Source organism: Oncorhynchus mykiss, chromosome 4, assembly GCF_057628025.1.
Source record: "Oncorhynchus mykiss isolate SJ-2025 chromosome 4, ASM5762802v1, whole genome shotgun sequence".
NCBI lineage: Eukaryota > Metazoa > Chordata > Actinopteri > Salmoniformes > Salmonidae > Oncorhynchus > Oncorhynchus mykiss.
Genome location: NC_143025.1, coordinates 78,392,828 through 78,408,887, shown reverse-complemented (window position 1 = coordinate 78,408,887; position 16,060 = coordinate 78,392,828). Strand labels below are relative to the sequence as shown.

The 16,060-nt window shown below is 49.4% G+C and overlaps 1 protein-coding gene across 1 annotated transcript in view; it reads left to right on the top strand.

Moving 5' to 3' along the window:
- LOC110522449 (serine/threonine-protein kinase PAK 5) overlaps nt 1-14,624 on the top strand; it is a 137,659-nt gene extending 123,035 nt beyond the window's left edge. The window contains exons 4-11 of the mRNA XM_021600844.3: nt 5,409-5,618; nt 5,814-5,955; nt 6,123-6,277; nt 8,247-8,380; nt 12,267-12,393; nt 13,151-13,276; nt 13,355-13,489; nt 13,605-14,624. Coding sequence (XP_021456519.2) covers nt 5,409-5,618; nt 5,814-5,955; nt 6,123-6,277; nt 8,247-8,380; nt 12,267-12,393; nt 13,151-13,276; nt 13,355-13,489; nt 13,605-13,760 — 1,185 coding nt within the window. The 3' untranslated portion in view covers nt 13,761-14,624. The remainder of the gene's footprint in view (nt 1-5,408; nt 5,619-5,813; nt 5,956-6,122; nt 6,278-8,246; nt 8,381-12,266; nt 12,394-13,150; nt 13,277-13,354; nt 13,490-13,604) is intronic.
- The last annotated feature ends 1,436 nt before the right edge of the window (nt 14,625-16,060 follow it).

Sequence of the window (16,060 nt, the reverse complement as noted above, 5' to 3'; positions counted from 1 at the left end):
CCGCCTCTCTTCTCTCTCTCTCTCTCTCTCTCTCTCTCCTGCCTCTCTTCTCTCTCTCTCTCCCCGCCTCTCTTCTCTCTCTCCCCCCGCCTCTTTTCTCTCTCTCTCCCTGCCTCTCTTCTCTCTCTCTCCCCGCCTCTCTTCTCTCTCTCTCCCCGCCTCTCTTCTCTCTCTCTCCCGGCCTCTCTTCTCTCTCTCGCACTGCCTCTTCTCTCTCTCCCTCCCCGCCTCTCTTCTCTCTCTCTCTCTCTCTCTCCTGCCTCTCTTCTCTCTCTCTCCCCCCGCCTCTCTTCTCTCTCTCTCCCCGCCTCTCTTCTCTCTCCCCCCGTACCTCTTCTCTCTCCCCCCTCCTCTCCCCTCTCCCTCCCCGTCTCTCTCCCCTCTCCCTCCCCGTCTCTCTTCTCTCTCCCTCCCCGCATCTCTTCTCTCTCCCTTCCCGCCTCTCTTCTCTCTCCCTCCCGCCTCTCTTCTCTCTCCCTCCCCGCCTCTCTTCTCTCTCCCTCCCCGCCTCTCTTCTCTCTCCCTCCCCGCCTCTCTTCTCTCTCCCTCCCCGCCTCTCTTCTCTCTCCCTCCCGCCTCTCTTCTCTCTCCCTCCTCGCCTCTCTTCTCTCCCCCCGCCTCTCTTCTCTCTCCCCGCCTCTCTTCTCTCTCCCCGCCTCTCTTCTCTCTCTCCCCGCCTCTCTTCTCTCTCTCCCCGCCTCTCTTCTCTCCCTCCCCGCCTCTCTTCTCTCCCTCCCCGCCTCTCTTCTCTCTCTCTCTCTCCGCCTCTCTTCTCTCTCCCCGCCTCTCTTCTCTCTCTGTCCCTCTCCCCGCCTCTCTTCTCTCTCTGTCCCTCTCCCCGCCTCTCTCTCTCTCTCTCTCTCTCCCCACCTCTCTTCTCTCTCACGGTCTCTCTCTCTCCCCGCCTCTCTTCTCTCTCTCTCTCCCCTTCTCTCTCTCTCTCCCCGCCTCTCTTCTCTCTCCCCGCCTCTCTTCTCTCTCTCTCTCTCTCTCTCTCTCTCTCTCTCTCTCTCTCTCTCTCTCTCTCTCCCCGCCTCTCTTCTCTCTCACGGCCTCTCTTCTCTCCCCCACCTCTCTTCTCTCTCTCTCCCCCCGCCTCTCTTCTCTCTCTCTCCCCCCGCCTCTCTTCTCTCTCCCCGCCTCGCCTCTCTTCTCTCTCCCCGCCTCTCTTCTCTCTCTCCCCGCCTCTCTTCTCTCTCCCCCCGCCTCTCTTCTCTCCCTCCCCGCCTCTCCTCTCCCTCCCCGCTTCTCTTCTCTCCCTCCCCGCCTCTCTTCTCTCCCTCCCCGCCTCTCTTCTCTCTCCCCACCTCTCTTCTCTCTCTGTCCCTCTCCCCGCCTCTCTTCTCTCTCTCTCTCTCCCCGCCTCTCTTCTCTCTGTCTCCCGGCCTCTCTTCTCTCTCTCGCACTGCCTCTTCTCTCTCTCCCTCCCCGCCTCTCTTCTCTCTCTCTCTCTCTCTCCTGCCTCTCTTCTCTCTCTCTCCCCCCGCCTCTCTTCTCTCTCTCTCCCCGCCTCTCTTCTCTCTCCCCCCGTACCTCTTCTCTCTCCCCCCTCCTCTCTTCTCTCCCTCCCCGCCTCTCTTCTCTCTCCCCGCCTCTCTTCTCTCTCCCCGCCTCTCTTCTCTCTCCCCGCCTCTCTTCTCTCTCCCCGCCTCTCTTCGCTTCTCTCTCCCTCCCCGCCTCGCTTCTCTCTCTCTCACCGCCTCTCATCTCTCTCTCCCTCCCCGCCTCTCTTCTCTCTCCCCTCTCCCTCCCCGTCTCTCTCCCCTCTCCCTCCCCGTCTCTCTTCTCTCTCCCTCCCCGCATCTCTTCTCTCTCCCTTCCCGCCTCTCTTCTCTCTCCCTCCCGCCTCTCTTCTCTCTCCCTCCCCGCCTCTCTTCTCTCTCCCTCCCCGCCTCTCTTCTCTCTCCCTCCCCGCCTCTCTTCTCTCTCCCTCCCCGCCTCTCTTCTCTCTCCCTCCCGCCTCTCTTCTCTCTCCCTCCTCGCCTCTCTTCTCTCCCCCCGCCTCTCTTCTCTCTCCCCGCCTCTCTTCTCTCTCCCCGCCTCTCTTCTCTCTCTCCCCGCCTCTCTTCTCTCTCTCCCCGCCTCTCTTCTCTCCCTCCCCGCCTCTCTTCTCTCCCTCCCCGCCTCTCTTCTCTCTCTCTCTCTCCGCCTCTCTTCTCTCTCCCCGCCTCTCTTCTCTCTCTGTCCCTCTCCCCGCCTCTCTTCTCTCTCTGTCCCTCTCCCCGCCTCTCTCTCTCTCTCTCTCTCTCCCCACCTCTCTTCTCTCTCACGGTCTCTCTCTCTCCCCGCCTCTCTTCTCTCTCTCTCTCCCCTTCTCTCTCTCTCTCCCCGCCTCTCTTCTCTCTCCCCGCCTCTCTTCTCTCTCTCTCTCTCTCTCTCTCTCTCTCTCTCTCTCTCTCTCTCTCTCTCTCTCTCTCTCCCCGCCTCTCTTCTCTCTCACGGCCTCTCTTCTCTCCCCCGCCTCTCTTCTCTCTCTCTCCCCCCGCCTCTCTTCTCTCTCTCTCCCCCCGCCTCTCTTCTCTCTCCCCGCCTCGCCTCTCTTCTCTCTCCCCGCCTCTCTTCTCTCTCTCCCCGCCTCTCTTCTCTCTCCCCCCGCCTCTCTTCTCTCCCTCCCCGCCTCTCCTCTCCCTCCCCGCTTCTCTTCTCTCCCTCCCCGCCTCTCTTCTCTCCCTCCCCGCCTCTCTTCTCTCTCTCTCTCTGCCTCTCTTCTCTCTCCCCACCTCTCTTCTCTCTCTGTCCCTCTCCCCGCCTCTCTTCTCTCTCTCTCTCTCCCCGCCTCTCTTCTCTCTGTCCTCTCCCTTTCCCCGCCTCTCTCTCTCTCTCCCCGCCTCTCTCTCTCTCTCTCTCACCGCCTCTCTTCTCTCTCTCTCTCCCCGCCTCTCTTCTCTCCCCGCCTCTCTTCTCTCCCCGCCTCTCTTCTCTCTCTCTCTCTCTCTCTCTCTCCCCGCCTCTCCTCTCTCCCCGTCTCTTCTCTCTCACGGCCTCTCTTCTCTCCCCCCGCCTCTCTTCTCTCTCTCTACCCCCGCCTCTCTTCTCTCTCTCTCCCCCCGCCTCTCTTCTCTCTCTCTCTCCCTCCCCCCGCCTCCCTCTCTCTCCCCTCGCCTCTCTTCTCTCTCTCCCCGCCTCTCTTCTCTCTCTCCCCGCCTCTCTTCTCTCCCTCCCCGCCTCTCTTCTCTCCCTCCCCGCCTCTCTTCTCTCTCTCTCTCTCTCTCTCTCCGCCTCTCTTCTCTCTCCCCGCCTCTCTTCTCTCTCTGTCCCTCTCCCCGCCTCTCTTCTCTCTCTGTCCCTCTCCCCGCCTCTCTCTCTCTCTCTCCCCGCCTCTCGCTCTCTCTCTCTCTCTCTCTCCCCACCTCTCTTCTCTCTCACGGCCTCTCTCTCTCCCCGCCTCTCTTCTCTCTCTCTCTCTCTCTCCCCGCCTCTCTTCTCTCCCCGCCTCTCTTCTCTCTCTCTCTCTCTCTCTCTCTCCCCGCCTCTCCTCTCTCCCCGCCTCTTCTCTCTCACGGCCTCTCTTCTCTCCCCCCGCCTCTCTTCTCTCTCTCTCCCCCCGCCTCTCTTCTCTCTCTCTCTACCTCCCCCCGCCTCTCTCTCTCTCCCCTCGCCTCTCTTCTCTCTCCCCACCTCTCTTCTCTTTCCCCGCCTCTCTTCTCCGCTGTATTTTTCTCTTTGAATTCAGTCATTGAACAAAATCCCCCTTTTTGTTGTGAGCCGGTGGGGGTATAACAGTAGACAGCACGGGGACTTACACACACACACAGACACACCACTACTCCTCCTCCGCAGCAGTGACAAATTGATGTTGCGGCACTTTCTCCTTTCTGCAGCCTCCGCATAAAAACGGCCCAACGATGTTCCAGCACAGAATTCAATTTCCCAGTTCAGTTGGGTTGTTGATTACCTTGCCAAATTCAGATTAATACGCATTTAACTAACATGGATCAGGAGACCCTTGGCTGACAGCCAGCCGCAGGGGCCCGCCAATGATAGGGTGCCTGGAGAGTCGTCCATCCCTCCTGCAGACAATGAGGTGCACAGCCCTCCTCACAGTCATTATTTAAACAAGTCCACTCCACATCATTATACCGGCATCTACCCAGCCCTCCTCCTACTCTGTGTGTATGTGTAGGTGGAAGAGTGTGTGTGTGTAGGTGGAGGAGTGTGTGTGTGTAGGTGGAGGATGAGTGCGTAGGAGTGTGTGTGTGTGGCTGGAGAAGTGTGTGTGAGAGAGAGAGAGAGATTCTACATTTCAAGGTTTCCCTACTTCCTGCCCCGCCTCTTCCTTGTTGTCAGGTTTTCATTAGGAGACTACTCATGTCCTGTCGGAGTGTGTGTTCAGGGGGAGTGTGTGCTTGCGGGAAGTGTACGTGTTCCCTCGGAGTTTGTGTTCGTGGGGGAGTGTGTGTTCGTTCGGTGTGGGGGGGTTCGGCGGGGAGTGTGTGTGTGTTTGGAGGGGAGTGTGTGTGTGTGTTCGGAGGGGAGTGTGTATGTGTGTTCGTGAGGAGTGTATGTGTGTTTGGGGGAGTGTGTGTTGGTGGGGAGTGTGTGTTCATGGGGAGTGTGTGATCGAGGGGAGTGTGTGATCGAGGGGAGTGTGTGTGATGGGGGGAGTGTGTGATCGTGGGGGAGTGTGTGATCGTGGGGGAGTGTGTGTTCGTGGGTGAGTGTGTGATGGGGGAGTGTGTGATCTTGGGGAACGTGTGTTTAGGGCAGGAACGTGTGTATTCGGGGGGGGGGTGTATTCGGGGGGGAGTGTGTGTGTTCGTGGGGGAGTGTGTGATCGTGTGTGTTCGTGGGGGAGTGTGTGTGTTCATGGGGGAGAGTGTGATGGGGGAGTGTGTGATCGGGGGGAACGTGTGTTCAGGGGGGGAGCGTGTGTATTCGGGGAGAGTGTGTATTCGGGGGGGGTGGTGGAGGTAATTTAATTGACTCTGACAGTCAGAGCATCATCTCCTCAGTGCTGGAGGCAGCTTGTCTTCACTAGATAGATTATTAGTCTAGATATTATATATCTCAGCCCTGTACGACCAGGGACGGTTCATAGCTATAATTCAGTCTACTTTAAAACAGCTGCTTTTCTGAGCAATGTTTCTAAATATTATGATGTGTAAACAGCTTAATCAGTGTTCCAGTGGTGTATTTGATCTGCACATGTACCAGCACCGGGTAGCGCGAGCTTCCCTCTTATCCATGAGAGAAGTGAGTTCAGAAAAACTGAATGTGTGCATCTTGTAAATAGTTTTCACATACACACTTTATATGTCAAAACAAACCACATTTTTCAGCCGGCTGTCATCTTATGAGCTTATTAGAGTATTATTGTAATATTAGCTCATCTAGCTTAAATAGTTTATGTTTTCAGGGTATTAGCTGTCTTTCCAACACTGTCTCTGTCTGTCTTCCATCTCTCGCAGGGTGATTACGACCGGCAGTCACGGGACGGGAGTCCCCAGGTCCCAGGGTCTGACACGTACCCCCGCGGGCCCCTCAAACTACCTCAGAGTCACAACAAGCCCTCTGGCTACCCCCCCGGACACCTCCAGTACCCCCCTGTGTTCCACCACTACAAACCCTCCCCCTACCACCACCCACCCTCACAGCCCAGCCCGCCATACACCCCACAGGTGGGTCTACCGTGTGCGTACGTGTGTGTGCGTGCGTATGTGTGTCCTAAAATAGGATTATATCTTGTTTATGACCTAAAAATATTATGACCTACAATTACGTATGACTCTCAGAGAAACATGTGTAACTGCAAAGATCACCACCGACAGTGCAGTAGAGTCATCAACCGGATCTCTCCTCCCTCCCTCCTACAGGGGGCATATTCCCAGCCATCGTCCCTCTACATTCCCCTGGGGGCCTACCCCCCTCCTTCCTGGGGCTCCAGTTCAGACGCCCAGCCCTCCAGGGTCTCCCACGAACAGTTCAGGGCCGCCCTGCAGCTCGTCGTCAACCCAGGTAATCACAGAGAAGCCTAAGAAAGAAACACAAGTACAACCCAAATCAGTTAAAATATACAGTAAGTTATTCTGCTAGTTTGTAGATAATGAACAGAAGCTTCATATATATCTTTCTGGGGGCAGCAAACATTGATCAGCCTCTGATCTGTCCATCTTTGACCCCAGGTGACCCCAGGGAGTACTTGGACAGTTTCATAAAAATTGGCGAGGGCTCGACAGGCATCGTGTGCATTGCCAGCGAGAAGCACAGTGGCAAGCAGGTGGCCGTCAAGAAGATGGACTTGAGGAAACAGCAGAGGAGAGAACTGCTCTTCAACGAGGTGAGAAGTCAAGGGTTAGGGGTCATGGGTTTGTCTCCTTGGAGACCAAACCATTTTGGTACTGTATTTTTTTAAACTTTAATAGACTGAAAGATTTAGGCAAGATAGTTTAAGCCTATACGTTTAATTAGTCAACATTTCAATTAGACGTGCAAGAGTAAAACTATAAAGCTAGTTTTTAGCCCCCAGATTAGGCTACCTCACAGAGAGGCTTTTCTGGACCTCAGATGTGTTGATCAGAGCAGTGTGTTAGTGAAGCTGATTTAGATGTTGCCAAGGCAACAAGCGGACATTATTTTGGGTTTGGAAAGAAGTGTGGCAAGCCTTTTAGCTCTACTCTACTGTGCCATTGCTGCCTGCTATGTAGCAACACTGTGGAGCTGTTACTACTCAGTAGTCAGGCACAGTATTTTTGTTATGAAGCCAGTGAGGGAAGACTTTGTTTGAATGAAGTGGGTTGAATGACTTCCAGATTGTTAACAAGGTGTTGACATCGAACCAAAACATGAAGTATCTTGTCCTTACACATTTACGCACCCACATCAATGATTAGTAATAGTGTGTGTGTGTGTATTTTGAAGCTTGATGTTATCCTTTTAGCACCCCAATCTAATAATCCCTTTTCATTAAGCCTCTAAAAAGATTGCAGAGCCATTTATTTAATTAATTTGTGACATAGGCTACCTGCTATTCTATAAAATAACTCTTCCATCAATTCCATCATTCATTTCATCATATATTGCAGACATTGACATTTAAATTCAACCTAGATTTGATGTTAGGAGTCAAATTGAACCAATAAAAAATACATGTACATTTTTAAGTAAAGAATATGCTTACAAATACCCCCAAATGAGATGCCATTATTTACAGTACTATCCTCATTTATTCAAATGTAATCTTCAATCCAATTTTTTGGAGTAGCTTATTGCAAAAATAACAACTTTGATCTGTGTCCAATACTTATGGAGGGCACTGTAGCCTACATCAGGAGAATACTTTTGCTTGTCAGCTATAGATGGGAAGATAACTTGGTAAAACTGAACATGGAGGCTAGGCAAACTGGGCTTTTGTTAGCTAGTTAGCTTAGCAGTGTTAGCCCAGTCCCCAGCTTTCTTCAATTTCATTCTAACATGCATGGCTGTATTTTCATTAACTTTGTCAATGCCTATTGTTTCAAAAAATTATACTCGTTATTTCTTAACACTGTAATATAATGTCACCTTCTGATAGTTAGCTACAAATGTAGGATGAAAACCTATGCTAGCTAGTTACGTTAGCTAAACACCTGTATGGAGGAATGAAACTTGCCTTTTTAACTGTAAAGTATTGATGTGATGTAGACATAAAGAATAGACTTACCTTCAAGTAGAAGGTAGTTTTCTTCTAGGACATCAGGCAAGCAATCTACACCAGTGTGAAACTAGCAGGTTTGAGCTAGCTTATCAGAGCTACTCCTAGGTAAAATGGCGGACCATTTGCGACGCGATTCGAGCTAGAATTCCTATCTACTTGAGGATGACATCTTCACTGGTATGGACACCATTAATCGTCCAAACTGTTTTTGTATTTGAATGTTGTATGTTTCACTGTTCTACTCAGGCCCAGTATAATTGCATGATTCATAATCATGTCCACTCAGTAAACAGATCTGCCAATCACACTCTATTCTGGAGGGTTGGTGGCTGACATTTTCAATTGATTGGCCACACCTGTTGTTGATTGTTTAGTACTCAGATAGGGGAGGCTGTGTAGATCAGGTAGCCATGCTGTCTGTTTCCTTGAAAGTTTTTTTTAATATTGTCTACTTTTAGCACACCTTTTACCCGTTAAAAAATATGTAATATTTACCTCTTAAATAAATATTGTTACTTTTTGGGAAACTTCTGGTGCACAGCTAGGTCCGTTTTGTCACTGTTGATATATTGGCTGCCTATGATGTAACCTGTGTTTGTTGTTTTGTTTCTAGGTGGTGATCATGAGGGACTATCACCATGAGAATGTGGTTGACATGTACAACAGCTACCTGGTCGGAGACGAGCTCTGGGTCGTTATGGAGTTCCTGGAGGGCGGGGCCCTGACGGACATTGTCACTCACACGAGGTAACCAATGATCTGCCACTAAAGTCCATTTGCCTCTCTCCCAATGCATTAGCTAACATGAGTCTTCAATTCACTGTCTGAAAAAATAGCATTTGAATTGTTGTCCCACTAATTAATCTCGGGAAGTGAATAACCAAAGCAGATCCACAACAACCCCCCATCAGATCTGGTTTCATGGGTTTTAGTTATTCATTTCAAACTTTTATCTCTCTCTCTCCTCGGTTGTCTTCTTCTCAACACCTCGTCGTTTCGATTAGCACACGGTGTGTCCTTGGTCTTTTAATTATAGTCATTTGTGTGGCATGTGTCAGGGCGTGTGTCAGGGCGTGTGTCAGGGCATGTGTCAGGGCATGTCAACATTGTGTGGTGTGTGTCAGGGCGTGTGTCAGGGCATGTGTCAGGGCATGTCAACATTGTGTGGTGTGTGTCAGAGCGTGTGTCAGGGCGTGTCAGGGCATATCAACATTGTGTGGTGTGTGTCAGGGCGTGTGTCAGGGCGTGTCAACATTGTGTGGGGTGTTTCAGGGAGTGTCTTAGGGAGTGTCAACATTGTGTGGAGTGTTTCAGGGCGTGTTTTAGGGCGTGTCAACATTGTGTGGAGTGTTTCAGGGCGTGTGTCAGGGCGTGTCAGGGCATGTGTCAGGGCATGTCAACATTGTGTGGTGTGTGTCAGGGCGTGTGTCAGGGCGTGTCAACATTGTGTGGAGTGTTTCAGGGCGTGTTTTAGGGCGTGTCAACATTGTGTGGAGTGTGTCAGGGCATGTGTCAGGGCGTGTCAGGGCATGTGTCAGGGCATGTCAACATTGTGTGGTGTGTGTCAGGGCGTGTCAACATTGTGTGGGGTGTTTCAGGGAGTGTCTTGGGTAGTGTCAACATTGTGTGGGGTGTTTCAGGGCGTGTGTCAGGGCGTGTGTCAGGGCATGTTTCAGGGCGTGTGTCAGGACGTGTTTCAGGGCGTGTTTTAGGGTGTGTCAACATTGTGTGGAGTGTTTCAGGGCGTGTGTCAGGGCATGTGTCAGGGCGTGTGTCAGGGCATGTTTCAGGGCGTGTGTCAGGACGTGTTTCAGGGCGTGTTTTAGGGCGTGTCAACATTGTGTGGAGTGTTTCAGGGCGTGTGTCAGGGCATGTTTCAGGTCGTGTGTCAGGGCATGTTTCAGGGCGTGTGTCAGGACGTGTTTCAGGGCGTGTTTTATGGCGTGTCAACATTGTGTGGTGTGTGTCAGGGCGTGTCAACATTGTGTGGGGTGTTTCAGGGAGTGTCTTGGGGAGTGTCAACATTGTGTGGAGTGTTTCAGGGCGTGTGTCAGGGCGTGTCAGGGCATGTGTCAGGGAGTGTCAACATTGTGTGGTGTGTGTAAGGGCGTGTGTCAGGGCGTGTCAACATTGTGTGGGGTGTTTCAGGGCGTGTGTCAGGGCGTGTGTCAGGGCATGTTTCAGGGCGTGTGTCAGGACGTGTTTCAGGGCGTGTTTTAGGGCGTGTCAACATTGTGTGGAGTGTTTCAGGGCGTGTGTCAGGGCATGTGTCAGGGCGTGTTTCAGGGCATGTTTCAGGGCGTGTGTCAGGACGTGTTTCAGGTCGTGTTTTAGGGCGTGTCAACATTGTGTGGAGTGTTTCAGGGCGTGTGTCAGGGCATGTTTCAGGTCGTATCAACATTGTGTGGAGTGTTTCAGGGCGTGTTTCAGGGCGTGTCAACATTGTGTGGAGTGTTTCAGGGCGTGTTTCAGGGCGTGTCAACATTGTGTGGAGTGTTTCAGGGCGTGTGTCAGGGCATGTTTCAGGGCGTGTCAACATTGTGTGGAGTGTTTCATGGCGTGTGTCAGGGCATGTTTCAGGGCGTGTGTCAGGGCATGTTTCAGGGCGTGTGTCAGGACGTGTTTCAGGGCGTGTTTTAGGGCGTGTCAACATTGTGTGGAGTGTTTCAGGGCGTGTGTCAGGGCATGTTTCAGGGCGTGTCAACATTGTGTGGAGTGTTTCAGGGCGTGTGTCAGGGCATGTTTGAGGGCGTGTCAACATTGTGTGGAGTGTTTCAGGGCGTGTTTTAAAGCATGTTTCAGGGCGTGTCAACATTGTGTGGAGTGTTTCAGGGCGTGTGTCAGGGCATGTTTCAGGGCGTGTCAACATTGTATGGAGTGTTTCAGGGCGTGTTTCAGGGCGTGTCAACATTGTGTGGAGTGTTTTTGGGCGTGTGTCAGGGCGTGTCAACATTGTGTGGAGTGTTTCAGGGTGTGTTTTAGGGCATGTTTCAGGGCGTGTCAACATTGTGTGGAGTGTTTCAGGGCATGTGTCAGTATTGTGTGGCGCCGTGACGGGTGATATTAACACGGTTGTGTCAGTGGCGTCCCTGTCGGCGTGAAGTCATGAGATGTAGAGAAAAGTCCACACTTTTGCAATCAGAATATATACAAATCTAATTCAGTCGGCTCTTTTGTTGCCTAAATTACTGTTCAATGTGGAGAGCTGAATAGAACGCGCACGCATGCACGCGCGCACACACACACACACACACACACACCGCTCCCCCTTGGTGTCTGCCAACACACACAGTGTACCAGTTCCAGATTGGCCTCTCTTTGTGTGTCGTGTTCATGTTCCTCAGCCATTTCAATTAGCTGCAAATGTAAATTATCCTCAGGAGGCTGTATAGTGGCTGGCCTGTACTTTACCCAGACTCAGCTGATGAAACTACAGTGTGTGTGTGTGTGTGTGTGGGTATGTGTGTGTGTGTGTGTGTGTGTGTGTGTGGGTATGCGTGTGATGCGTTTCACAGCCTCATGAAACAAAAAACTGTATTTTTTATTCTCTGTTTGAAATCATTTACTATCGTGGTAATCATTTGTTTTGGGTGTGTGTGTGTGTGTGTGGGAAGCATTCAATCTCCTTTGTCTACACATCAACCTCCCATTCTCTAGATTGTTTTTCCATTCCCTGAAGCCTCATTTATCTATTGTAATTCTCAATGCATATATGTGTGACAATAAAACCTGGTGCGATCTACCATGGGAGGGGTGTCTTTGTGTGTGTGTGCGTGTGTGTTGAGAGTTGTTCCTTGTTGTAAGCAAATGGCAAGACAATTGATTCCTGTTTAGTGAGACAGGATAGTGAAGACAGTGTTGGAGGGTGTGTGTGTGTGTGTGTGTGTGATGGGGGAGGTTCACACCAGCTGGAGCTTCATGTTAATGTTCTGTGGAGTTCAGCCAGATGTATAGTTTACCCCCCAGCCCATATGGGACCACACACACACAGAAAACACTACACAGTTATCGGCATGAATTTCATGCTCCTACGATGTTCCATTCTTGATAGTATAATAAGCTTTTTCATAGGAACGTTAAGGAGTGACACAATTGCAATAGTGTGTGTGTGTGTCGTCTCCTACAGCCATCCTAACCCATGTGTGTCGTCTCCTACCGCCATCCTAACCCGTGTGTATGTGTGTGTCGTCTCCTACCACCATCCTAACCCGTGTGTGTTGTCTCCTACCGCCATCCTAACCCGTGTGTGTGTGTGTCGTCTCCTACCGGCATCCTAACACGTGTGTGTGTGTGTGTGTGTCGTCTCCTACCGCCATCCTAACCCGTGTGTGTGTCGTCTCCTACCACCATCCTAACCCGTGTGTGTTGTCTCCTACCGCCATCCTAACCCGTGTGTGTGTGTGTGTGTGTGTCGTCTCCTACCGCCATCCTAACCCGTGTGTGTGTGTGTATGTGTGTGTCGTCTCCTACCACCATCCTAACCCGTGTGTGTCGTCTCCTACCGCCATCCTAACCCGTGTGTGTGTGTCGTCTCCTACCGCCATCCTTACCCGTGTGTGTGTGTGTGTGTGTGTCGACTCCTACCGCCATCCTAACCCGTGTGTGTGTGTGTGTGTGTGTGTGTGTGTTTCAGGATGAATGAGGAGCAGATAGCCACAGTGTGTGTGTTGGTGTTGAGGGCTCTATCGTACCTCCACATACAGGGAGTCATCCACAGAGACATCAAGAGTGATTCTATCCTCCTGACCAGCGATGGACGGGTAAGACCACATGGATTCTGGACTAACTTATTTAATCATGTACAGAACTAACTGGCCTTGTATCATTGTAGGACTCCAGATGTTGGCTTCAGTGGTGGGTTGTGTCCACTACCTATTGTGATACAACTAAAGCCTGTATTGTGGTTAGAAACATGGGTTGATCCATGCATAGTAGTGTTACCATGACAACCAGTAACGGACATGATGTCAAATGACACAATGTTGCATAAAAACACTGCCCTACACCCTCACACTGACCTCTGTGTTACAGTACATGGCTCGCTATTTCTGGGCTACTGCCAGTGATGCAGTATAGTACGATCTCCTCAAGTGCCTCTGACTGCAGGACCGGAGAGAGAGGAGAGGAGAAACAATTCATAATCAATTAGCACCCAGTACCTATTAATTAAAGCCTGCCTAATGCCTCTTAACGAGCTGCTGGAACGTGATGGATGGTTGGCTAATTAAGGGATAATAGAAGCAGGATTAGAGTGGCTTATATGAAACATCTTCAAGCCCAGTTTCCCTTATAATTATTACATGGACAGAAATATGAATAGTTAAATATTAGAACATTTAGAAAATAAAGTTAATATTCATACCCAAAAATGTTTTCCGATAAAAAGGAAGCACACATACAAAATGTAAAATCAATGAAGATAAAAATCTGTCATTTATATGTCCCCATGTACAAAAGTGTTCAGAAAATTCCCATAGATAACACAGATGATCAACTAAATATGTTCTGCTCCCACAGATCAAGCTGTCAGACTTTGGCTTCTGTGCCCAAGTGTCCAAAGAGGTGCCCAAGAGGAAGTCTCTGGTGGGCACGCCCTACTGGATGGCACCAGAGGTCATCTCACGGTTACCCTACGGCACGGAGGTAAGGACACACATTGACAAGTATCACATTAAAAAGTTGATTGTTGTATATAATAATAGCATTCACGCTGCCTGCTAGGTGGATATCTGGTCGTTGGGCATTATGGTGATAGAGATGATCGATGGGGAACCCCCGTACTTTAATGAACCCCCTCTACAGGCCATGAGGAGGATACGAGACAACCTGCCCCCACGGCTAAAGGAGTCACACAAGGTCAGCAGGGCTAATCTATTTCATGACTGAATTGGCACATTTACAGAAATGTGGATTCATGTCAGTTATCCCCTAAGTCAAATAATGAGTCATGTGTTCCCTCTCTCTCTGTCAGGTATCGTCGGTGCTGAGGGCTTTCCTGGGCCTGATGTTGGTTAGAGAGCCGTCTCAGCGAGCCACAGCCCAGGAGCTGCTCCAGCACCCCTTCCTCAAGCTGTCGGGTCCCCCATCCTGCATCGTCCCCCTAATGAGGCACTACCGCCACCGCTGACCTGACCTCCCGCCACCAGGGCGGTGCTCCACACCTTGCCAAACAAACACACACCGGACCTGAGAGACTACGCCACTAAAACAAATGCTCACACCTGTAACCGTGCAGTAGTTTAGCTTGAGGAATTGTTTACAAAGAAAAGATTAAAGAAAAATGTGATATCCACTATTTTGAGAAACACTATATAAAGTTCAACACTGAAGTATAGGGAAATGTACTGTAGGAGTCTCAGTCTTCTGTGGCCGACTTGCTGCCTGTCCTGGAGCCAAATGCAAAGAAGATTAGCCTCTTGGTTTGAACTCTTTGGATTCTCTAGGCTGTTAGACCAGTAGAGATTTGTAGGGTGGGTGGTCCAGGTGCAGTTTCCTCTCTTCTTGTCTGTAGGGTTATACTGTAGTAACCATTGACTAGAGCGTAGATGGTGTGAGGTGATTGGCTGAGACTGCCTGTCTGGCCGCCATGTTGAGGGACCCATGAGACATGCCAACCGCCCCGGATATGAGCAGTCAATCTCAGAACAATCAGGAAGCAACGTTTGGTGATGTCATAGTGGGAGCGGTATGGGTGTGTCTTAGTCTGACTGGAAGACAGGCTGTTCTCCTATTGGTGGAATTAAACATCGCACTCTTCACTTCTCTCGTCTCACACTAATAGTGAAAATGTATTTTAGAGACAGTTTTTCTGTACAGTTTTGATAATTTGCAGTATTTTATTGTGTAGTAACTATTGGGATATGGGCAGTATTACATATAAATCAGAGTTTCTGTGAAGATATTTCTTACTGTTTATAATAATAATACATTTTTGATTAAGAATGTAAGAGATATCCCAAATAAACCAACTCTTAACTGTTACAAAAATAAACCTGAATATATTTATTATCCCACATTTGTAGAGAGAATCTCCATTGAGTTTGTAAAAACGCGTAATGCCAGAATGTTGTATGCTGTTTTAAAGTTTGTATTTATTTTTTTGAATTGAAGGTTTATATTTTGGTAGTGTGGCCTTTCTTTTTGATTTACATTTATAAATATCAACAGCCAGACAGACAGTGATATTGGTTATATCATACAAGCAATATCCCAAACGTATCTATCATCACCAATGTATTCATCTTTTGACAATGTAATTTAACACAAATCACACGTAGCACTGTTTGAGTGGATTGGCAGGAATAGTTTATTTGAAACAGAGCCATTTTCTTTACCCATCACCACACTCCTATCAATTCAAAGGGCACACATACAAGACTCCTACAGCAATATCTGAGCTTCTCAGTCTGACACACACGGTGATAAAAGGTTTTATTTTCAACTCTCACACAACTTGGCTGTTATCTGTTTCTTATCTTACCACACACACACACACACACACACACACACACACACACACACACACACACACACACACACACACACACACACACACACACACACACACACACACAGTGCCGCAATCTGATTCTCAGTTCTGATTGGACTAGAGAACAGTGTAACCCCGTATCGTTTTTACCCATCATTCACTGTGATATGTAAATATGAACATGTGTGTGTGCTTGAGAGTGTGTGTGTTTGTGTGTGTGAGCTGGCTTATCCTTGACTACTATTGGGGGACTTGAATGGGTACTACTATCCATGGTGTTGCTTGTACAGTGATATTGCATGTTTGTTATCAGTGAAACTGGTTTTGATTAAAAAAGCTAATCAAAACATTGACAAGCGAAGCATGTTTTTCCACACTCTCACCTGTACAAACCCAGGGTCAATTTGAGGGCCTTTAAACACACAATCAGACGTTTACAGGGTAAATTAATTCAAATATACATTCCTGCATGTAGACGTATACAGTAGAATCAAGAATAGTTCAATTCATTTCAAATAATTGCATATTTAATCCCTACAATTCACAATTCTAAAGGTTTATATTTGAAGTGAAATATGGATTTTTGTGTGGGAGTCTTGCCCTGCAGGCTTATTGCTTCCTGTGTAGCTGCATTACTGCCCACTGTCCTATGGTTCTGAATGTCAGATCTCAAGGTTCCCAATTCATCGCTGTCCATGTTGCTGAAATCTCCTATCGCCGCTAGTTGCTTGCTGTTTAGGCTACACCCCACTTTGCCCACACTACAGATGAACAAGAATGATGTTTTTTGTCCATCCCTGATAACACCAAACCATGGATTTTAAATTGAATATGACCCAAAACATTCTTCAGTGTTGGCTTAATAACGTTTAGCGGGACACTTCAGCGGACTCTGGTGTAGCAACAATAGCCTTGCCTCTGTAGTTAAAACAACTAAA